This window comes from Oncorhynchus clarkii, chromosome 4 (genome assembly GCF_045791955.1).
Source record: "Oncorhynchus clarkii lewisi isolate Uvic-CL-2024 chromosome 4, UVic_Ocla_1.0, whole genome shotgun sequence".
Classification (NCBI taxonomy): Eukaryota; Metazoa; Chordata; class Actinopteri; order Salmoniformes; family Salmonidae; genus Oncorhynchus; species Oncorhynchus clarkii.
Genome location: NC_092150.1, coordinates 84637606 through 84662781, shown reverse-complemented (window position 1 = coordinate 84662781; position 25176 = coordinate 84637606). Strand labels below are relative to the sequence as shown.

The window sequence follows — 25176 nt, the reverse complement described above, 5'->3', positions numbered from 1 at the left end:
CGTGCCTGCAGGGAGCCTTTCTGTACGACTAGGCCGTGCCGAGTCTGCAGGGAGCCTTTCTGTTCGACTAGGCCGTGCCGAGTCTGCAGGGAGCCTTTCTGTACGACTAGGCCGTGCCGAGTCTGCAGGGAGCCTTTCTGTACGACTAGGCCGTGCCTGCAGGGAGACTTTCTGTACGACTAGGCCGTGCCGAGTCTGCAGGGAGCCTTTCTGTACGACTAGGCCGTGCCGTGCCTGCAGGGAGCCTTTCTGTACGACTAGGCCGTGCCGTGCCTGCAGGGAGCCTTTCTGTACGACTAGGCCGTGCCGAGTCTGCAGGGAGCCTTTCTGTTCGACTAGGCCGTGCCGAGTCTGCAGGGAGCCTTTCTGTACGACTAGGCCGTGCCGAGTCTGCAGGGAGCCTTTCTGTACGACTAGGCCGTGCCGTGCCTGCAGGGAGCCTTTCTGTACGACTAGGCCGTGCCGAGTCTGCAGGGAGCCTTTCTGTTCGACTAGGCCGTGCCGAGTCTGCAGGGAGCCTTTCTGTACGACTAGGCCGTGCCTGCAGGGAGACTTTCTGTACGACTAGGCCGTGCCGAGTCTGCAGGGAGCCTTTCTGTACGACTAGGCCGTGCCGAGTCTGCAGGGAGCCTTTCTGTTCGACTAGGCCGTGCCGAGTCTGCAGGGAGCCTTTCTGTACGACTAGGCCGTGCCGGGTCTGCAGGGAGCCTTTCTGTACGACTAGGCCGTGCCTGCAGGGAGACTTTCTGTACGACTAGGCCGTGCCGAGTCTGCAGGGAGCCTTTCTGTACGACTAGGCCGTGTCGAGTCTGCAGGGAGACTTTCTAAAATGTATTGTGAGCGTCTGATTCAGCTGGGGTTATTTCCATTATTTATTGGAATTCATTAATTAACGTTTAATAAGAAAAATAAGAAAAATAAATGCAGATGATAGCTGTACATGTGATATCATACGATACCTCTTAAAAAGGTACAGTACCTGTATATTCCTTCGACCAGTATGAGGATCTTCTTCCAGGGCCTGCGTGTTCTGGGCTGGCCGTGGACGATGGCGTCTCTCAACAGCTTCTCTAGACTCACCATATCTACAGAGACACACACAGAGCATAGAAAAGGGTCTGAATAATGCAGCCTAAGTACCTGAATGTTTAGACATTGTATCCCAAAGCAAGACAAAAACAAGATGGCTGGCTAACACCGAGTGGCAGCCAGTCTTCGAGTGAAGAAATGTGTTTATCCATCACATCTCCTCCGTCTTGTCAGTCTAAAATAGAATGCCAGAAGGAGCAATGAGAGAAAACAAAAACACTGGCACGAAATATCCAGATTTGCATTACTACCTGAAACCTAACTACAGAGTCACGTCTAACTGGATCGGGATGAACAGTAGATGGTGTAGAGGAGGCCGGGGATGGACGGTGACATGGCTTACATGTGCTCAGACTCTAATATAAGACAAGCAAACAGCTAGACAGCTAGTAAGTTTACTGTAGAGAGCTGGCTGAGGTAATAGATAGATGGTGATCGAACAGGGTCGTCTTGGACAACCCTAAATGACTCACTGTTGTGCTTGAAGACTCTGATGATGGATCCAGACAGCCGAGCGCCCAGCACCAGAGAGGCATGGTTTAACTCATCACTCAGGATCAAACAGCCCTGGAATTACAACAAAATAATATCATATATTTACATCGCAATACAAAAACACTAACACACTAAAGTGGTATACAGGACAGTCTCCCTGAAGGGGGGGGTTCACAGACGCAGTCTCACAGTCAATGACACCTCAGACATCACACCACAGCCATTGTATAGTTACCACAAGACAAGTTACACAATTCCATCATCTAGTGATTGAACGATTGAGCAGAATGAGTGCATTACGCAATGATGTCATTTCCAAGAAGAGGCGAGGAGGAGGAAGTCTGTCAGGATCATGTGAATGGTCCTTCGCCTCTCCTTAATGTGTACGTCTGTCAAGACAGGAAGTGTCTTGACAACTTTCACGAGGACAACCACGCGCCTGCCAGTCAGAGAATTCTATTTTACTTTTTGTCAAAACAAAACTTAGAGGAAGAGAAGTAAAGGATTATATGAGTCAGAGAGAGTAGGGGGTGGATAGAGAGAGAGAGAGAGAGAGAGAGAGAGAGGCGGAGAGATGGGGGTGGAGAGAAATGGGAGTGGGCAGAGAGAGGGGTGGTCAGAGAGAGAGGGGGGAGAGAGAGAGGGGTCAGAGAGAGAGAGAGAGGGGTCGGAGGGAGAGAGGGGTCGGAGGGAGAGAGAGGGGTCGGAGGGAGAGAGAGGGGTCGGAGGGAGAGAGAGGGGTCGGAGGGAGAGAGAGGGGTCGGAGGGAGAGAGAGGGGTCGGAGAGAGAGAGAGGGGTCGGAGAGAGAGAGAGGGGTCAGAGAGAGAGAGGGGTCGGAGGGAGAGAAAGGGGTCGGAGGGAGAGAAAGGGGTCGGAGGGAGAGAGAGGGGTCGGAGGGAGAGAGAGGGGTCGGAGGGAGAGAGAGGGGTCGGAGGGAGAGAGAGGGGTCGGAGGGAGAGAGAGGGGTCGGAGGGAGAGAGAGGGGTCGGAGGGAGAGAGAGGGGTCGGAGGGAGAGAGAGGGGTCGGAGGGAGAGAGAGGGGTCGGAGGGAGAGAGAGGGGTCGGAGGGAGAGAGAGGGGTCGGAGGGAGAGAGAGGGGTCGGAGAGAGAGAGAGGGGTCGGAGAGAGAGAGAGGGGTCGGAGAGAGAGAGAGCTTCCTATCCTAATAACTCAAGGCCTTTCAGGCATCATGATGATTCACGACCCGTTTCTCAATGTTTTGAAAACACACTGAGGAAACTAGAGGGTTTTGGAACGGCGTGAACCCCCATATGGGGGACTTTGAGCAGTTCTGGACTGATTCCGAATGACATGTTAGTGTTGAAAGCGCTCTGTGAACGCCGTAGTGTCCCTTGCCTTATAATGCCAAAAAGCCCCAGCTGTCTGCTCTCTGTTTCCAAGTGTCAGGTTTCAGACCCTACATTTGCATAAGAAGTGACGTGTCACATTTTCTGGCCTATCCAGACAAAGAATCGATTATCTCTTCCTCTGAGCGAGTGAGCTGAGCTTGGGAGAAGGAAAATGAACGGTGACAGTCAAACGAATCCAGCCATTGTGGTTTCATCTCGGTGTGATATGCTCAGCCGGATTTACCTCTTAACTAAATCATTTCGTAGAATTGAAACAAGACCACTTTGTCTGGGTCAGAGAGAGACAAAAATCACTTAGTGCTTAAAGCTGAAGTTGTAACGCAGACTCTTCTTGGAGTCCGCAAACATTGAATGGACCCAATCCAAGTCACATAACCGCCCAAACAAATCCACAGACGAGACAATCTATTTTGCACCCCACACTGCCCTTTCACACCTGGACAAAAGGAACACCTATGTGAGAATGCTGTTCATTGACTACAGCTCAGCGTTCAACACCATAGAGCCCTCAAAGCTCATCACTAAGCTAAGGACCCTGGGACTGAACACTTCCTTCTGCAACTGGATTCCCGACTTCCTGATCGGCTGCCCCCAGGTGGTGGGGGTAGGCAACAAAACATCCCCCATGCGGAACCTCAACACGGGGCCCCTTAGTGGTGCGTGCTCAGTCCCCTCCTGTACTCCCTGTTCACCCACGGCCGCGCACGACTCCAACACCATTAAGGTTGCAGAAGACGGTGGTGGGCCTGATCACCAATGACGATGAGACAGCCTATAGGGAGGTCAGAGACCTGACAGTGTGGTGCCAGGACAACAACCTCTCCCTCAACCTCAGCAAGACAAATTCGCTGATCGTGGACACCAGGAAACGGAGGGCCGAGCCACGCCCTCATTTAAAATCAAAAAGGCTGTAGTGGAGCAGGTCGAGAGCTTCCAGTTCCTCAATGTCCACACCAATAAGGACATATTATGGTCCCCACACAGCAACCCAGTCGTGAAGAGGAAACAACAATGCTTTTTTCCCCTCACGAGGCTGAACAGATTCAGCATGGGCCCTCAGATCCTCACAAAGTTCTACAGCTGTACCACTGAGAGCGTCTTGACCGGCTGCATCACTGGCTAGTATGGCAACTGCCTATCCTCCAATCACAAGCCACTACAGAGGATAGTGCATAGTACAGGTTGACACAGGAGTTCAAATCCATACCTGTCCAGTCTTTCCTGATCACACAACAGTTCTATAACCCCGGAACATTCTTGTCCAGTCTTTCCTGATCACACAACAGTTCTATAACCCCGGAACATTCCTGTTCCTTCCAGATAAAAATAATCACTCCGGTCCCGTGCTCATTTTTGCACGCAGAAATATGTAGACCATTGTGTTTGATTAGGAAGTATTGAAAATAATTTCAGAAATGCAAAATGCGACTGTGTTATGTGGTCGTTTTACCTATATCTTAGTTAAATGCACTGACTGTAGGCCTGCGTCTCTGTAATGTAGATTGGTTAAGGCTGAAAGATGAGGACAGACACCCCCAACAGGACTGTCTGCTCAGCACTGCAGAAATCTGTAGCCTACAGCCGAGCACACATTAACAGATCATAAAACCTGAGTGGCAGGACTGCATAAGTCAATCTATGTTCATTTCCCTCCTCACCTCAGACAGCAGGGGTTTTAGTTAAATAAACAAACTACTGGGCCTGATGGTAAAGTTGTTAGGAGCAGAACAGCGATGCGGCTTCAGGCTGCTTGTCCCTCTCTCTCAAGCTCTCGACTCCATCAAATGTAGATAAAACGTTGCTCTAATGTTAATGATGGGTCCTTGGCTACAACGTTTCAACTCCTCTACTGAAGGCTTCCTCATTTAGCCTACTGATGCAGGTTGGTATCTGAGGTAGCCTAGTGACGGCGCCAACTGGAGAGAGGCGCGAGAGTGAGCTGATGGAAGGGGTCAGGAATCCCGTGGGACCCCCTGTACATACTTCCTGTAAAACAGCCATGTTATATTCTACTTCCTGTATACAGCCATGTTATATTCTACTCCCTGTATACAGCCATGTTATATTCTACTCCCTGTATACAGCCATGTTATATTATATACTCCCTGTAAAACAGCCATGTTATATTATATACTCCCTGTAAAACAGCCATGTTATATTATATACTCCCTGTAAAACAGCCATGTTATATTATATACTTCCTGTAAACAGCCATGTTATATTATATACTTCCTGTATACAGCCATGTTATATTATATACTCCCTGTATACAGTCATGTTATATTATATACTTCCTGTAAAACAGCCATGTTATATTATATACTTCCTGTATACAGCCATGTTATATTATATACTCCCTGTAAACAGCCATGTTATATTATATACTCCCTGTAAAACAGCCATGTTATATTATATACTCCCTGTAAAACAGCCATGTTATATTATATACTCCCTGTATACAGCCATGTTATATTATATACTCCCTGTAAAACAGCCATGTTATATTATATACTCCCTGTATACAGCCATGTTATATTATATACTCCCTGTATACAGCCATGTTATATTATATACTCCCTGTATACAGCCATGTTATATTATATACTCCCTGTAAAACAGCCATGTTATATTATATACTCCCTGTATACAGCCATGTTATATTATATACTCCCTGTATACAGCCATGTTATATTATATACTCCCTGTATACAGCCATGTTATATTATATACTCCCTGTAAACAGCCATGTTATATTATATACTCCCTGTATACAGCCATGTTATATTATATACTCCCTGTATACAGCCATGTTATATTATATACTCCCTGTATACAGCCATGTTATATTAAATACTCCCTGTAAAACAGCCATGTTATATTATATACTCCCTGTAAAACAGCCATGTTATATTATATACTCCCTGTAAAACAGCCATGTTATATTCTACTCCCTGTAAAACAGCCATGTTATATTATATACTCCCTGTATACAGCCATGTTATATTATATTATATACTCCCTGTAAAACAGCCATGTTATATTATATACTCCCTGTAAAACAGCCATGTTATATTATATACTCCCTGTAAAACAGCCATGTTATATTCTACTCCCTGTAAAACAGCCATGTTATATTCTACTCCCTGTAAAACAGCCATGTTATATTATATACTCCCTGTATACAGCCATGTTATATTATATACTCCCTGTATACAGCCATGTTATATTATATACTCCCTGTAAAACAGCCATGTTATATTATATTCTACTCCCTGTAAAACAGCCATGTTATATTCTACTCCCTGTAAAACAGCCATGTTATATTATATACTCCCTGTAAAACAGCCATGTTATATTATATACTCCCTGTATACAGCCATGTTATATTATATACTCCCTGTAAAAACAGCCATGTTATATTATATACTCCCTGTATACAGCCATGTTATATTATATACTTCCTGTAAAACAGCCATGTTATATTATATACTCCCTGTAAAAACAGCCATGTTATATTATATACTTCCTGTATACAGCCATGTTATATTATATACTTCCTGTATACAGCCATGTTATATTATATACTCCCTGTAAAACAGCCATGTTATATTATATACTCCCTGTAAAACAGCCATGTTATATTATATACTCCCTGTAAAACAGCCATGTTATATTATATACTCCCTGTATACAGCCATGTTATATTATATACTCCCTGTAAAAACAGCCATGTTATATTATATACTCCCTGTATACAGCCATGTTATATTATATACTTCCTGTAAAACAGCCATGTTATATTATATACTCCCTGTAAAAACAGCCATGTTATATTATATACTTCCTGTATACAGCCATGTTATATTATATACTTCCTGTATACAGCCATGTTATATTATATACTCCCTGTAAAACAGCCATGTTATATTATATACTCCCTGTAAAACAGCCATGTTATATTATATACTCCCTGTAAAACAGCCATGTTATATTATATACTCCCTGTATACAGCCATGTTATATTATATCCTCCCTGTATACAGCCATGTTATATTATATACTTACTGTATACAGCCATGTTATATTATATCCTCCCTGTATACAGCCATGTTATATTATATACTTCCTGTAAAACAGCCATGTTATATTATATACTTCCTGTAAAACAGCCATGTTATATTATATCCTCCCTGTATACAGCCATGTTATATTATATACTCCCTGTAAAACAGCCATGTTATATTATATACTTCCTGTATACAGCCATGTTATATTATATACTCCCTGTATACAGCCATGTTATATTATATACTCCCTGTAAAACAGCCATGTTATATTATATACTCCCTGTATACAGCCATGTTATATTATATACTCCCTGTAAAACAGCCATGTTATATTATATACTTCCTGTATACAGCCATGTTATATTATATACTCCCTGTATACAGCCATGTTATATTATATACTTCCTGTAAAACAGCCATGTTATATTATATACTTCCTGTAAAACAGCCATGTTATATTATATACTCCCTATATACAGCCATGTTATATTCTACTCCCTGTAAAACAGCCATGTTATATTATATACTCCCTGTATACAGCCATGTTATATTATATACTCCCTGTATACAGCCATGTTATATTCTACTCCCTGTATACAGCCATGTTATATTATATACTTCCTGTATACAGCCATGTTATATTATATACTTCCTGTATACAGCCATGTTATATTATATACTCCCTGTAAAACAGACATGTTATATTATATACTCCCTGTAAAACAGCCATGTTATATTCTACTCCCTGTAAAACAGCCATGTTATATTATATACTTCCTGTATACAGCCATGTTATATTATATACTCCCTGTATACAGCCATGTTATATTATATACTTCCTGTATACAGCCATGTTATATTATATACTCCCTGTAAAACAGCCATGTTATATTATATACTCCCTGTATACAGCCATGTTATATTATATACTCCCTGTATACAGCCATGTTACATTATATACTCCCTGTAAAACAGCCATGTTATATTATATTCTACTCCCTGTAAAACAGCCATGTTATATTCTACTCCCTGTAAAACAGCCATGTTATATTATATACTCCCTGTAAAACAGCCATGTTATATTATATACTCCCTGTATACAGCCATGTTATATTATATACTCCCTGTAAAAACAGCCATGTTATATTATATACTCCCTGTATACAGCCATGTTATATTATATACTTCCTGTAAAACAGCCATGTTATATTATATACTCCCTGTAAAAACAGCCATGTTATATTATATACTTCCTGTATACAGCCATGTTATATTATATACTCCCTGTAAAACAGCCATGTTATATTATATACTCCCTGTAAAACAGCCATGTTATATTATATACTCCCTGTAAAACAGCCATGTTATATTATATACTCCCTGTATACAGCCATGTTATATTATATCCTCCCTGTATACAGCCATGTTATATTATATACTTCCTGTATACAGCCATGTTATATTATATCCTCCCTGTATACAGCCATGTTATATTATATACTTCCTGTAAAACAGCCATGTTATATTATATACTTCCTGTAAAACAGCCATGTTATATTATATCCTCCCTGTATACAGCCATGTTATATTATATACTCCCTGTAAAACAGCCATGTTATATTATATACTTCCTGTATACAGCCATGTTATATTATATACTCCCTGTATACAGCCATGTTATATTATATACTCCCTGTAAAACAGCCATGTTATATTATATACTCCCTGTATACAGCCATGTTATATTATATACTCCCTGTAAAACAGCCATGTTATATTATATACTTCCTGTATACAGCCATGTTATATTATATACTCCCTGTATACAGCCATGTTATATTATATACTTCCTGTAAAACAGCCATGTTATATTATATACTTCCTGTAAAACAGCCATGTTATATTATATACTCCCTGTATACAGCCATGTTATATTCTACTCCCTGTAAAACAGCCATGTTATATTATATACTCCCTGTATACAGCCATGTTATATTATATACTTCCTGTATACAGCCATGTTATATTATATACTCCCTGTATACAGCCATGTTATATTATATACTTCCTGTATACAGCCATGTTATATTATATACTCCCTGTATACAGCCATGTTATATTCTACTCCCTGTATACAGCCATGTTATATTATATACTTCCTGTATACAGCCATGTTATATTATATACTTCCTGTATACAGCCATGTTATATTATATACTCCCTGTAAAACAGCCATGTTATATTATATACTCCCTGTAAAACAGCCATGTTATATTCTACTCCCTGTAAAACAGCCATGTTATATTATATACTTCCTGTATACAGCCATGTTGTATTATATACTCCCTGTATACAGCCATGTTATATTATATACTTCCTGTATACAGCCATGTTATAATATATACTCCCTGTATACAGCCATGTTATATTATATACTTCCTGTATACAGCCATGTTATATTATATACTCCCTGTAAAACAGCCATGTTATATTATATACTTCCTGTATACAGCCATGTTATATTATATACTTCCTGTAAAACAGCCATGTTATATTATATACTTCCTGTATACAGCCATGTTATATTATATACTCCCTGTAAAACAGCCATGTTATATTCTACTCCCTGTAAAACAGCCATGTTATATTATATACTCCCTGTATACAGCCATGTTATATTATATACTCCCTGTAAAACAGCCATGTTATATTCTACTCCCTGTAAAACAGCCATGTTATATTCTACTCCCAGTAAAACAGCCATGTTATATTCTACTCCCTGTAAAACAGCCATGTTATATTATATACTTCCTGTATACAGCCATGTTATATTATATACTCCCTGAAATACAGCCATGTTATATTCTACTCCCTGTAAAACAGCCAAGTTATATTATATACTCCCTGTATACAGCCATGTTATATTATATACTTCCTGTATACAGCCATGTTATATTATATACTCCCTGTAAAACAGCCATGTTATATTATATACTTCCTGTATACAGCCATGTTATATTATATACTCCCTGTATACAGCCATGTTATATTATATACTCCCTGTAAAACAGCCATGTTATATTATATACTCCATGTATACAGCCATGTTATATTATATACTTCCTGTATACAGCCATGTTATATTATATACTCCCTGTATACAGCCATGTTATATTATATACTCCCTGTAAAACAGCCATGTTATATTATATACTCCCTGTAAAACAGCCATGTTATATTATATACTCCCTGTAAAAACAGCCATGTTATATTATATACTTCCTGTATACAGCCATGTTATATTATATCCTCCCTGTATACAGCCATGTTATATTCTACTCCCTGTAAAACAGCCATGTTATATTATATACTCCCTGTAAAACAGCCATGTTATATTATATACTCCCTGTAAAACAGCCATGTTATATTATATACTCCCTGTAAAACAGCCATGTTATATTATATACTCCCTGTATACAGCCATGTTATATTATATACTCCCTGTATACAGCCATGTTATATTCTACTCCCTGTATACAGCCATGTTATATTATATACTTCCTGTAAAACAGTCATGTTATATTATATACTCCCTGTAAAACAGCCATGTTATATTCTACTCCCTGTAAAACAGCCATGTTATATTATATACTCCCTGTAAACAGCCATGTTATATTATATACTTCCTGTATACAGCCATGTTATATTATATACTTCCTGTATACAGCCATGTTATATTATATACTCCCTGTATACAGCCGTGTTATATTATATACTCCCTGTAAACATCCATGTTATATTATATACTTCCTGTATACAGCCATGTTATATTATATACTCCCTGTAAAAACAGCCATGTTATATTCTACTTCCTGTATACAGCCATGTTATATTATATACTCCCTGTATACAGCCATTTTATATTATATACTCCCTGTAAAACAGCCATGTTATATTATATACTCCCTGCAAAACAGCCATGTTACATTATATACTCCCTGTAAAACAGCCATGTTATATTATATTATATACTCCCTGTATACAGCCATGTTATATTATATACTCCCTGTAAAACAGCCATGTTATATTATATACTCCCTGTAAAACAGCCATGTTATATTATATACTTCCTGTAAAACAGCCATGTTATATTATATACTCCCTGTATACAGCCATGTTATATTATATACTTCCTGTATACAGCCATGTTATATTATATACTCCCTGTAAAACAGCCATGTTATATTATATTATATACTCCCTGTAAAACAGCCATGTTATATTCTACTCCCTGTAAAACAGCCATGTTATATTCTACTCCCTGTATACAGCCATGTTATATTATATACTCCCTGTAAAACAGCCATGTTATATTATATACTCCCTGTAAAACAGCCATGTTATATTATATACTCCCTGTATACAGCCATGTTATATTCTACTCCCTGTAAAACAGCCATGTTATATTATATACTCCCTGTAAAACAGCCATGTTATATTATATACTCCCTGTAAAAACAGCCATGTTATATTATATTATATACTCCTTGTATACAGCCATGTTATATTATATACTCCCTGTATACAGCCATGTTATATTATATACTCCCTGTATACAGCCATGTTATATTATATACTCCCTGTATACAGCCATGTTATATTATATACTCCCTGTAAAACAGCCATGTTATATTATATACTCCCTGTAAAACAGCCATGTTATATTATATACTTCCTGTAAAACAGCCATGTTATATTATATACTTCCTGTATACAGCCATGTTATATTATATACTCCCTGTATACAGCCATGTTATATTATATACTTCCTGTATACAGCCATGTTATATTATATACTTCCTGTAAAACAGCCATGTTATATTATATACTCCCTGTAAAACAGCCATGTTATATTCTACTCCCTGTAAAACAGCCATGTTATATTATATACTCCCTGTAAACAGCCATGTTATATTATATACTTCCTGTATACAGCCATGTTATATTATATACTCCCTGTAAAAACAGCCATGTTATATTCTACTTCCTGTATACAGCCATGTTATATTATATACTCCCTGTATACAGCCATGTTATATTATATACTCCCTGTAAAACAGCCATGTTATATTATATACTCCCTGTAAAACAGCCATGTTATATTATATACTCCCTGTAAAACAGCCATGTTATATTATATTATATACTCCCTGTATACAGCCATGTTATATTATATACTCCCTGTAAAACAGCCATGTTATATTATATACTCCCTGTAAAACAGCCATGTTATATTATATACTCCCTGTAAAACAGCCATGTTATATTATATACTTCCTGTATACAGCCATGTTATATTATATACTCCCTGTATACAGCCATGTTATATTATATACTTCCTGTATACAGCCATGTTATATTATATACTCCCTGTAAAACAGCCATGTTATATTATATTATATACTCCCTGTAAAACAGCCATGTTATATTCTACTCCCTGTAAAACAGCCATGTTATATTCTACTCCCTGTATACAGCCATGTTATATTATATACTCCCTGTAAAAACAGCCATGTTATATTATATTATATACTCCCTGTAAAACAGCCATGTTATATTCTACTCCCTGTAAAACAGCCATGTTATATTCTACTCCCTGTATACAGCCATGTTATATTATATACTCCCTGTATACAGCCATGTTATATTATATACTCCCTGTAAAACAGCCATGTTATATTATATACTCCCTGTAAAACAGCCATGTTATATTATATACTCCCTGTAAAACAGCCATGTTATATTATATACTCCCTGTAAAACAGCCATGTTATATTATATACTCCCTGTAAAACAGCCATGTTATATTATATACTCCCTGTAAAACAGCCATGTTATATTATATACTCCCTGTATACAGCCATGTTATATTCTACTCCCTGTAAAACAGCCATGTTATATTATATACTCCCTGCAAAACAGCCATGTTATATTATATTATATACTCCCTGTATACAGCCATGTTATATTCTACTCCCTGTAAAACAGCCATGTTATATTATATACTCCCTGCAAAACAGCCATGTTATATTATATACTCCCTGTAAAAACAGCCATGTTATATTATATTATATACTCCCTGTATACAGCCATGTTATATTCTACTCCCTGTAAAACAGCCATGTTATATTATATACTCCCTGTAAAACAGCCATGTTATATTATATACTCCCTGTATACAGCCATGTTATATTATATACTCCCTGTATACAGCCATGTTATATTATATACTCCCTGTAAAACAGCCATGTTATATTATATACTCCCTGTAAAACAGCCATGTTATATTCTATACTCCCTGTAAAACAGCCATGTTATATTATATACTTCCTGTATACAGCCATGTTATATTATATACTCCCTGTATACAGCCATGTTATATTATATACTTCCTGTAAAACAGCCATGTTATATTATATACTCCCTGTATAACAGCCATGTTATATTATATACTCCCTGTATACAGCCATGTTATATTATATACTCCCTGTAAAACAGCCATGTTATATTATATACTCCCTGTAAAACAGCCATGTTATATTATATACTCCCTGTAAAACAGCCATGTTATATTATATACTCCCTGTAAAACAGCCATGTTATATTATATACTCCCTGTAAAAACAGCCATGTTATATTCTATACTCCCTGTAAAACAGCCATGTTATATTATATACTTCCTGTATACAGCCATGTTATATTATATACTCCCTGTAAAACAGCCATGTTATATTATATACTCCCTGTATACAGCCATGTTATATTATATACTTCCTGTATACAGCCATGTTATATTATATACTCCCTGTATACAGCCATGTTATATTATATACTTCCTGTATACAGCCATGTTATATTATATACTCCCTGTATACAGCCATGTTATATTATATACTCCCTGTAAAACAGCCATGTTATATTATATACTCCCTGTAAAAACAGCCATGTTATATGAACTTAATATTTGTATTCGTTATTCACTGTGTATTTAATGCTTGTGTCACTATTTCTCTGTTTTAATGCATCTTTAATTATACATTGTTAGATAAGGACGCGTAAGTAACCATTTACCTGTTGTTTATGAAGCATGTGAGAAATAAATATATATTTTTATCCCTACCTTTCCAGCCAGAGCCGGAATGTTCATGGAGTTGGTAGCGAAGCCCATCCCAAAGGCCATAGATGACTCCACCCCCAGGAACCTAGCAACCAGCTGTTCCAACTCCTCATGGATGTCCAGGTTACCTGGACACAGCAGGAACAGAAAGATGGAAACAAAAAGGACGTCTTACTTTAACAAGTGTTCATGTCAACATAAAGTGTGCATGACATCAATACAGATGTACTAAAACTCACTGGGATCCAGCTCAGTTACAGTGATGCTCTAAATCAACATCACTATCCATTTTTAACTCAATACAACACAAAGATGCACTACCTCAGAACAACAGCTTCCTGCACATGAACGACGCATGGAGGACGACTTGACTAGAATGTTAATGTCCAACCTGTCGTTCTATTCTGTGTTCTGTCATTGTGGGGTACATGACAACAGAGGACTTTTGATTCCTTGTTTCCTTTAAAAATGGCAAAACGACTGAAGTAGACGGCACAACCAAGCCCAACAACAGAATGAGTGGGCCAGTTTGTCCCCAGAAGGTTGTCTGCAGTGGATATTTTACCAACGTTGTGTATCAGCGCTTCCTTTTAAATAACAGCCATTTAGAAGATAAGTTTATCCATGCGATTTACCAGTCACGTGTGCATACATTTTAGGTACTGGTGGTACCGGGAATCGAACCCACTATCCTGGCGTTGTAAGCAACATGCTCTACCTGGGGTCCACAGAGTGTTTAAAAACAACACGGCCCTCGTCCCCAACAAGAAGGTGATTATATATCCATGTCTTACCCATCTCATAGCGGGTGCTACCCACTCCAACGCCATAGTGGTGGGTGGACTCTGTGGCAGCGTCGGCACACCTCCCAGTGTTCTCAGCAAAGCCCAGGTAGTTATATGAACCCATGTTGATCACGTCTTTCACCACCTTGCCTGTGTGTCTGGGTAGAAAGACAACTCTGACGAGACAGAACTACTGTTGGAGGAAGTCTGATCTTACGTTGTCCTGTATTTTAAAACCTTCAGATAACGCTAAACACACCAAACCAAGGCTTCTGGTTTTGGGGTTTTATACTGTACTTGTGAGTTTTGACAAGCAGCAAGAGTAGCTATCGTGTTGACAATAACATCAGCTTTTGTTTTCAACTTGTTCTTGACGGGTTCCCTAACACTTACATACAGTTGTGACAACAGCATATCATGCCTAGCAAAGAGTGAATGAGGTTAACCATCACCACGCAACGATACGTGACAGATATCTGTTGGTTTCTACACATCACGTTCGTCCCCAGATAGACTTTCCTCTCTTATCATTGTAAGTAGGGCAATGACCTGTAGGTGATAGAGGGGGCATGAAAGACCCTTCCATGACATTTGGGACAGCAGCGTAGCCTAGTGGTTAGAGCGTTGGACTAGAAACCGAAAGGTCATTCTGCCCCTGAACAGTTCCTAGGCCATCATTGAAAATAAGAATTTGTTTTTAACTGACTTGCCTAGTTCTCACACAGACCCATCTACTCCCTGTAAAAGCCAGGTCCAGTTCTCACACAGACCCATCTACTCCCTGTAAAAGCCATGTCTAGTTCTCACACAGACCCATCTACTCCCTGTAAAAGCCAGGTCCAGAGTGTACAGTAGCAAATACAAACTGTAACAGAGTTATTATGGTTGGGATGGGCCACTCACTGGAAGGTCCAGTTGTAGTCTTTGGAGGCCCTCTCCAACAGGTCCATCTTGGCTCCTGGAACACTGCAGATCGGCCTGTTCCAGTTGTCACGGATACGCATGTATAGATTCCGGGTGTAGAAGTTCTCAAAGTCCTGGTACAGTGGAACAAAGTCCTAGAAAACACAAGAGACAGACAGACTTGTCAGTCGTCATTGTTGGAATCAATACCACGGTCTGAATTTATGCAAACACACAAGCTTTCAAAGAAATCGTTTGACTGTTCAAAAGCATTTGGTGTGCACTAGCTGTTGCCAGAAAGAGTGTGTTTATAGACAAACGCACATTTCTCAAAGGAATAGGTGCGTCTCTTTTACAGCTTCAGGACAACTGGTTTGGCACAGCGGTTGCGGTTTACAGAAAACAGGTTTTGAAAACGCTAAAGCTGTAGTGGAATGTGAATGGAGAAATCACTTTCACACCTTCCCATGTTACACACCTGTATTGTTCAGGCATATTTCACACCCTATTCACACAGCACCAGAGTAAATATTAGCACTGTAACAGCCTACATCATAAAACCATTTTAGAGAGGGGTTTTAGAGGAGCGTTTTAAAGTAGAAGCAATGAATGAATGGCAATGAAGGAAGGTAGACAGAAGTTGCCCCTAACCAGTAACCACTGACACAGGGTCAGCTATTTCTCCAAACCCTTATTGGTTAAAAAAAAAAATTGGGGGCGGGTTAATTCGATATCAGGGGCGGGGTAATCCGATTCAGGGGCGGGGTATTCCGATTCAGGGGCGGGGTATTCCGATTCAGGGGCGGGGTATTCCGATTCAGGGGCGGGGTATTCCGATTCAGGGGCGGGGTATTCCGATTCAGGGGCGGGGTATTCCGATTCTAGATCTGTCAGCGAGAACAAACACCCATCCAAGACAGGAGCTAAACAGAAAAATGTGAATAGCCTCCAAGAAAAAACTAATCTGCATCTCTTACCTTCTGCTCTTCCCTTTCTCTGGCTACATGGCACTTCTCCATGCCCCAGTGCCGGAGGAAGTCCCGCAGGTACCCGAAGATGGTCAGGATCCCATAGCCCACGTATGTGAGAACCGCCACAAGCAGAGGAGTCTCCTCAAACTGCTCCACAAACTCTTTGTTGTACAGGCTGGTGTTACGAACAGCATGGTTGTTCTGGAGAAGAAGAAAATACACAGACAAACAGAAGATGGTTGTGTTGCTGACTGGAAGGGAGTTGGTGTCCATCTTTTACATGCAATTTTGGTCACGCAAAAGAGGGAGCATTGGAAACACCATTTATTGGGTAGCCTAGTCTGTTCTAATGTTAGACTTTTCTGCAGACATCACAGGTGGTGGTTGCACCATTGCAGTCTGTCCCATGGGACACACCCAAGCTGAGAAAAGATCAACAAAATGGTATTTGAGTGAATAAAATGAGCTATTGATCACAGAAGTGTGAAACTAATCTACATAGCACAAATACAGAAGTGTGAAACTAATCTACATATAACAAGGACACAGAAGTGTGAAACGCAGCAGACATACTGTATCTCTCTGAGTCTCCTTACAAGGTCATGGTTTACTTTTAGTCAGGCCTAATCTGTTTGCTCTATAGAAACATGCAGAATATTTGAGACAGTCGGAAGTTTACATACACCTTCGCCAAATATATTTACACTCAATTTAATCCAGGTAAAAATTCAGTTTTAGGATCACCAATTTAAGAATGTGAAATGTCAGAATAATAGTAGAGAGAGTGATTTATTTCAGCTTTTATTTCTTTCATCACATTCTCAGTGGGTTAGAAGTTTACATACATTCAATTAGTATTTGGTAGGATTGCCTTTAAATTGTTGAACTTGGGTCAAACATTTCATGTAGCCCATTCCTCCTGACAGAGCTGGTGTAACTGAGTCAGGTTTGTAGGCCTCCTTGCTCGCACAAGCTTTTTCAGTTCTGCTCACACATTTTCTATAGGATGGAGGTAAGGGTGTTGTGATGGCCACTCCAAAACCTTGACTGTTGTCCTTAAGCAATTTTGCCAAACATTGGGAAGTATGCTTGCGGTCATTGTCCATTTGGAAGACCCATTTGCTACCAAGCTTTAACTTGAAACTGATGTCTTGAAATGTTGCTTTAATATATCCACATCATTTTTCTTCCTCATGATGCCATCTATTTTGTGAAGTGCACCAGTCCCTCCTGCAGCAAAGCACCCCCACAACATGATGCTGCCACCCCCGTGCTTCACGGTTGGGATGGTGTTCTTTGGCTTGCAAGCCTCCCCCTTTTTCCTCCAAATATAACGATGGTCATTATGGCCAAACAGTTCTATTTTTGTTTCATCAGACCAGAGGACATTTCTCCAAAAAGTGTGATCTTTGTCCCCATGTGCAGTTGCAACTCGTAGTCTGGATTTCTTATGGCGATTTAGGAGCAGTGGCTTCTTCCTTGCTGAGCAGCCTTTCAGGTTATGTCGATATAGGACTCGTTTTACTGTGGATATAGATACTTTTGTACTCGTTTCCTCCAGCATCTTCACAAGGTCCTTTGCTGTTGTTCTGGGATTGATTTGCACTTTTCGCACCAAAGTACGTTCATCTCTTGGAGACAGAAGGCATCTCCTTCCTGAACGGTATGACAGCTGCGTGGTCCCATGGTGTTTATACTTGCGTACTATTGCTTGTACAGATGAACGTGGTACCTTCAGGCAGTTGGAAATGGCTCCCAACGATGAACCAGACTTGTGGAGATCTACAATTTTTTTCTGAGGTCTTGGCTGATTTCTTTTGATTTTCCCATGATGTCAAGCAAAGAGACACTGAGTTTGAAGGTAGGCCTTGAAATACATCCACACCTCCAATTGACTCAAATGATGTCAATTAGCCTATCAAAAGCTTCTAAAGCCATGACATCATTTTCTTGAATTTTCCAAGCTGTTTAAAGGCACAGTCAACTTAGTGTATGTAAACTTCTGATCCACTGGAATTGTGATAGTGAATTATAAGTGAAATAATCTGTCTGTAAACAATTGTTGGAAAAATTACTTGTGTCATGCACAAAGTAGATGTCCTAACCGACTTGCCAAAACAAGTTTGTTAACAAGATATTTGTGGAGTGGTTGAAATACGAATTTTAAATGACTCCATCCTAAGTGTATGTAAACTTCCAACTTCAACTCTATGCATGCAGCTTAGATCCTTTGAATAAAGATGGTTTGTTAAAAACAGTGGGACAAAACAGATCCCTGAATACAGGGACAGTGTTTTTGATCCCTCTTGCAAAACCAGATCACCTGGACCGTGGGCTCAGAGGGCTACCCAGAGGGTTTTCATTGAGGCTGAACTGTGGCTTATTGTGTTGAAAACTAAACTCTCAAATGAAATGACCTAAAGTCAGTCAGCCTGGTCACCCATTAAACCCTGGCTGCTTAGCAACCACATGTGACCCAGTCATGCCTCTCTCTACCTTTATGGTGGGTGAGCGTGTGGACTATGTGCTCAATGCAGCTCAGAACCGATCAAACTGATCCCAGAGTCATTCTCCCATAAGGGACGAACGTGATGATGAAATAGCCCTCTAAACTACACCACATACAGGTCTGACAGCTAACAACTAGACCTTCAAGCGAACTGAAAACACAAAGAGAAATGTTTAAAGTCAAATATATGTTCAGAGGGACCAGTTAGTGACCTAGGCCCTCCAGCCACTACCACAGACTACCAAAACCAGACAGATCATATCTGAACACATTTTATAGCTGTGCATTAGCAACCGCCCGAAGACCAACTGTCGTGTGAGGAACAGTAGTCTACAGTATAGGGATCTAATAGGGTGTTTCCTGTTCCATGAAAATAGAGGAGTTCCACACATCCAGGACGTGTCTCTGTCACATGAGCTGGATAAAGAGGTCTATTAGAGGGCAACGCCAACAAAGTGAATGCCTAGGCTCTCAATTTTTGCCACTCCTAAACCTAATCTTTATTAAACTCTCCACGGTGATACAACACCAGGATTATCAACCAAGGAGGATAAGGAGGGTACTGTTGTATTACCGGCATCACTAGCTCAACAAAGACCTCATCTTTTTAACTGGGACAACTTGCACAATTGGTGGCTGACTAAATACTTTTTTGCCCCACTGTATGTTATTACCATGTTGTTTGGTTTCTATACAACCCTTTCATATCTACATTGCCCGAGGGGTATAGGAAAAACAGTTCAATTTAGAATTCCGCAGTAGCCCCAAGTGTGTGTCCAACCACCCAAAGCTCCCAACATATCAAAGCCTAGCTGTCAGTGTCCCTTTTCCTCATCCTCTCTCCTTCTGTCCTCAGAGACATTCAACCCTCCCAAGGACCACTTCCTATAGCCAGCAGCCATTATCCCCAGGGGGAGGCTTGTGTTGGGTCATGTGTGTGTTGCCTGGGAGACAAAGTACTCCTCTGCAGTTGCGTTGCACAACCAACTGCCCAGCCTCCCCGTTCTGACATGTACTCTGCATGGTAGTGTCAGTGTCAGCAGAACTTCTACAACGCGCAAACTACATGTTCACGTGTTTAAATGTTTAGTCTTTTAGGTTATGGTGTTGGACCCCAGTAAGACTAGCTGTCACCATTGGCTTTGGCTAATTGGGGGATCCTAAAAAAATCTAATCGTCATGTTATGCAAACTGGAAACCACATATCGTGAGGGCGCATGTATTGTGGCTGAGGATTTTAACAAAGAAAATTTGAGAAAAAGGCTGCCGAAGTTCTCACACAGACTGTAGTACTCGCACTGCTAAAATACTCGACCACTGCTACTCCAACTTCCGGGATGCTTACAAGCCCCCCCCCCTTTCGGAAAATGTGACCACGACTTAATTTTGCTCCTCCCTTTCTATAGGCAGAAACTCAAACAGGAAGTACCCGTGCTAAGGACTGTTCAACACTGGTCTGACCAATCGGAATCCACGCTTCAAGATTGTTTTGATCACGCGGACTGGGAAATGATCCTGGTAGCTTTAGCAAATAACATCCGCGTATATACTGATATGGTAACTGAGTTTATCAGGAAGTGTATAGGAGATGTTGTACCCACTGTGACTATTAAAACCTAACCTAACCAGAAACCGTGGATAGATGGCAGCATTTGGACAAAACTGAAAGCAGGAACCACCGCATTTAACCATGGCAAGGTGACTGGGAATATGGCCGAATACAAACAGTGTAGTTATTCCCCCCGTAAGGCAATCAAACAGGCAAAAGGTCAGTACAGAGACAAAGAGGAGTCGCAATTCAACGGCTCAGACACAAGACGTATTTTCCACCTTCACTCCTCTGATCTTCAACACTGGGGTTCCACAAAGGCTTGATCACCAACAATGACAAGACGGCCTACAGCAAGGAGGTGAAGGATCTGGGAGTGTGGTGCCTGGAAAATAACCTCTCACTCAACGTCAACAAAACAAAGGAGATGATCGTGGACTTCAGGAAACAGCAGAGGGAGCACCTCATCGACAGGACCGCAGTGGAGAAGGTGGAAAGCTTCAAGTTCCTTGGCGTACACATCACTGACAAACTGAAATGGTCCACCCACACAGACAGTGTGGTGAAGAAGAAGCAACAAGCGCCTCTCAAACCTCAGGAGGCTGAAGAAAATGTGGCTTGTCACCTAAGACCTTCACAAACTCTTACAGATGCACAATTGAGAGCATCCTGTCGGGCTGTATCACCGCCTGGTTTGGCAACTGCACCACCCGCAACACATCACCGGGGGAAAACTACCTGCCCTCCAGGACACCAACAGCACCCGATGTCACAGGAAGGCCAAAAAGATCATCAAGGACAACAACCACCGGAGCCACTGCCTGTTCATCCCGCTATCATCCAGAAGGCGAGGTCAGTACAGGTGCATCAAAGCTGGGACCGAGACTGAAAAACAGCTTCTATCTCAAGGCCATCAGACTGTTAAATAGCCATCACTAGCACATTAGAGGTTGCTGCCTAGATACATATACTTGGAATCACTGGCCACTTCAATTTATTAAACACTAGTCACTTTAATAATGTTCACATATCTTACATTACTCATCTCATATGTATATACTGTATTCTATTCTACTGAATCTTAGGCTATGCCGTTCTGACATTGCTCATCCATATATTTATATATTCATCATTCTTAGATGTGTGTATTGAGTATATGTGCAATTGTTAGATATTATTCATTAGAAATTACTGCACTGGAGCTAGAAACACAAGCATTTCACTAAACCCGCAATAACATCTGCTAAACACGTGCACGCCACCAATAAAATGTTATTTGATCATTTAAAATCCGGATAGGAGTTTGGAGTTTATAAGAGTGACTTTATGTCATAAATGATTCCTTTAAAAGTGAGTTTTGGGAAAACAATGGTGAAAATGAGTCTAGCATGTGGCTAACACCCATAGCCTATTCTTCAGTCTAATCGAGGGGTCCAGGCTGACTACAGGACAGAAATAACACACTTCACAGAATGGTGCAAAGAAAACAGACTCATTCTTAATGTAAAAAAAAACAACAAGGAAATGACAAACTTCAGAACCATAGAAGATGACACCGGGCCAATCCACATAGACTCAGAACAAATAGAATCAATGGGGCACTACAAATATCTTGGAACTATAAAATCGACTCAAAACTCTCTCGGATTGCAAACACACAACAGACATACAAAAAGGGACAACGAATGTATTTCATGAGGAGATCAAATAAATCCCCGGTCAATAAAATAATATCAGCCATATTCTAAACATACATTGTTCAGTGTTCTCACTTTCTGTTTCCAAGCCTGGGACAATCAGCTATCCATCTAAAACTACACAAAATAGTAACGCTGTCAAGCTAAATCAGTGGAGTTAAACTCAAGAACATGGAAGCGCTGTTCTTGGAGAGTTGTGAGGGCAGGAGCGAGACCGACATGACACAGCCACTCAACCAGGAGTACCTGCTACCATCACCCCGCCGAAACAGAGTCCATCTTCACAGAACCACCTGAGCCCAGAAATCATTCATCCCCACCAGTATATGTCAATTGAATAAATAAATGCTCCCTCCACCATACGAACTGTTAACTGTAACCACATGTGTTGCCGATGTAGTTGTTTGCAACTTATATATATATATATATAATTGATGTACCTGTGGTGATGCTTTGCTGTGTTGAGATGCAAGACACATTTTCACAAAACAGACACGATAAATAATGATTATAATTCAGTCAACACATTGAGGCTTAATCACTTCGTCACAAAGCATCCACCCTATCAAACTTGTTACAATGACTCAACTTCAATACCAGTTTAAAAACGCGACAGATCCGCATAGTTGGAATAAGTCGCTACATTTTATTGGGCTGTATTTATTCAATCTATATTGTTGACGGATATCCTAATGGTCATTCCCTCTTCTCATCGAGCGGTAGTAGCAGTAGTGTTGACGGGTGGGCCTCACCTCACTCGGGCGCCGATTCTTTTGTTGCGGTTGTTGGAACAAGCAATGATTCTTCACGAAACCGTTCCTTCTCGATGATGTCTTACCGTTGGATGTCCGGTGGAAAACATCTCCATTTGTCAGTTTATTCGCCGAGCTCTTGGTCATACTTGGTGGCATTTATTCGCCCGAATATCCAGGTTTGTATACTTACGTGCCCGGGACCTCTCTTCTCTCTGTGTCTGGAGAAACTGCAAATACACAATATGAGATTACCGGAAATACACGCCCCTGTTAACTTTCAGCAACCAATGAGGAGTTTATGACGTCATGTAAAAATGAATAAATCCGGAATTAGCCATGTAAATGACAATCGAAAGAGCCTGTAGTAACCTTTTACATGGGTTTACGATTTTTTTCCAGTGTAGTATCACCTCACTTGTGAGTAAAGGACTTTGGTCATGTTCCATGGCCTACAGGAAAACAGTCGAAGGAGACGATGTTCCTTACACCCACCCACTGAGCCAGATGTCCCTGAATAGGATGTTTGTGAAAATAGTATTTTGGGGAAACTGAATACAATGACATCATCTCCAGCGTTCATGACTTAACCTGCCACCTGTTTAATGTTTACAGTTAATCGATTACAATCCTCCAAGATTACAGAATATGTTTCCTCACCCACTCAGTCTACAAGATACCTAGTCTAAACCAATTAATTTTATCCCAAATAGCACCCTATCCCCTATGTAGGGCACTACTTTTGACTAGGACCCATAGGCCTCTGATGAAAAGTAGGTCACTATATAGGGACTAGGGTGCGATTTGGGACGTAGGATCAATTGCGCATGATACCTTTTTTTGATGAATTACCCGAGTAATAGCCTACTGTTGAACACAAACATAGCAAAATACTGCCACACAGCAGCATACTGCCACACAGCAACATACTGCCACACAGCAAAATACTGCCACACAGCAACATACTGCCACACAGCAACATACTGCCACACAGCATCATACTGCCACATAGCAAAATACTGCCGCAATGACTGGCCCGGGGCCTGAAACAGTAACCTGATCCTTATCTGCTCCTCTTTCAGTGGCCCTTTCTTCACCTACACAATGTCCCGCTCGCTAAAGATTTAAAACCTTTTTAAACAGCTATAATTTGTTGTTTAAAATTGTGTGATAGTCATTCATAAACACTTCATAATATAGGTAACCTTAATAATAAAAGGTAACCTTATCGCATAACGCTATTTCATTTATCTACCAGTCATTTCCTCTTGTACCTCCCAGTGCAAGAAGTGGAAGATAACACACGTAGTCTTCATAGCCTGTGGTTTGGTTGGAATTGCCAGCTGAAACATTCCTGGAGTAGAAGGAAATAACACTCCTGGTCCTTGTAGTCAATGTCACGGAGAGAACATAAAACAATAGTCCTTGTTATCCTGAGGTCAAGTGCAGCCCCCCCCCCCCCCCCTCCAAAAAAACAACAACAAACAAGTGTATTTATATATTTATATTTTAAATAGAGCGCTGAAGGCGCTGCATGGTCAATCTGACATCTGCATTGGCCGTGCAGCGTTTATGGGGATATGGCCTCTGCGGAAGAAAGGGCATTAATACTTCTTTCGCTTCGTCGAGCAGTGCAGAGCTGTTGTCAGCGGTGTCATACTTGAGTAAAAATAAAGATACCTTAATAGAAAATGGACAATTTACCTGTCCTGCTAAACAATTCAAAATGTAACAAGTACTTTTGGGTGTCTGGGAAAATGTATAGAATTAAAAGTACATTATTTTCTTTAGGAATGTAGTAAAGTAAAATA

The 25176-nt window shown here is 40.5% G+C and overlaps 1 protein-coding gene across 3 annotated transcripts in view; it reads right to left on the bottom strand.

The window, feature by feature from the left end:
* The window catches only part of LOC139407384 (serine palmitoyltransferase 2-like), a 36728-nt gene extending 13118 nt beyond the window's left edge, over window positions 1-23610 (bottom strand). For 2 of the 3 annotated variants that reach the window (XM_071151124.1, XM_071151126.1), the window contains exons 1-7: window positions 23366-23603; window positions 16865-17059; window positions 15888-16042; window positions 14994-15142; window positions 14203-14327; window positions 1563-1656; window positions 980-1085 (exon numbers count right to left, since the gene is read on the bottom strand). In XM_071151124.1, coding sequence (XP_071007225.1) covers window positions 980-1085; window positions 1563-1656; window positions 14203-14327; window positions 14994-15142; window positions 15888-16042; window positions 16865-17059; window positions 23366-23524 — 983 coding nt within the window. In that variant the 5' untranslated portion in view covers window positions 23525-23603. Of the gene's footprint in view, window positions 1-979; window positions 1086-1562; window positions 1657-14202; window positions 14328-14993; window positions 15143-15887; window positions 16043-16864; window positions 17060-23365 lie in introns of all 3 variants that reach the window. The other variant, XM_071151125.1, reaches the window with a different exon arrangement.
* Window positions 23611-25176: the final 1566 nt, after the last annotated feature.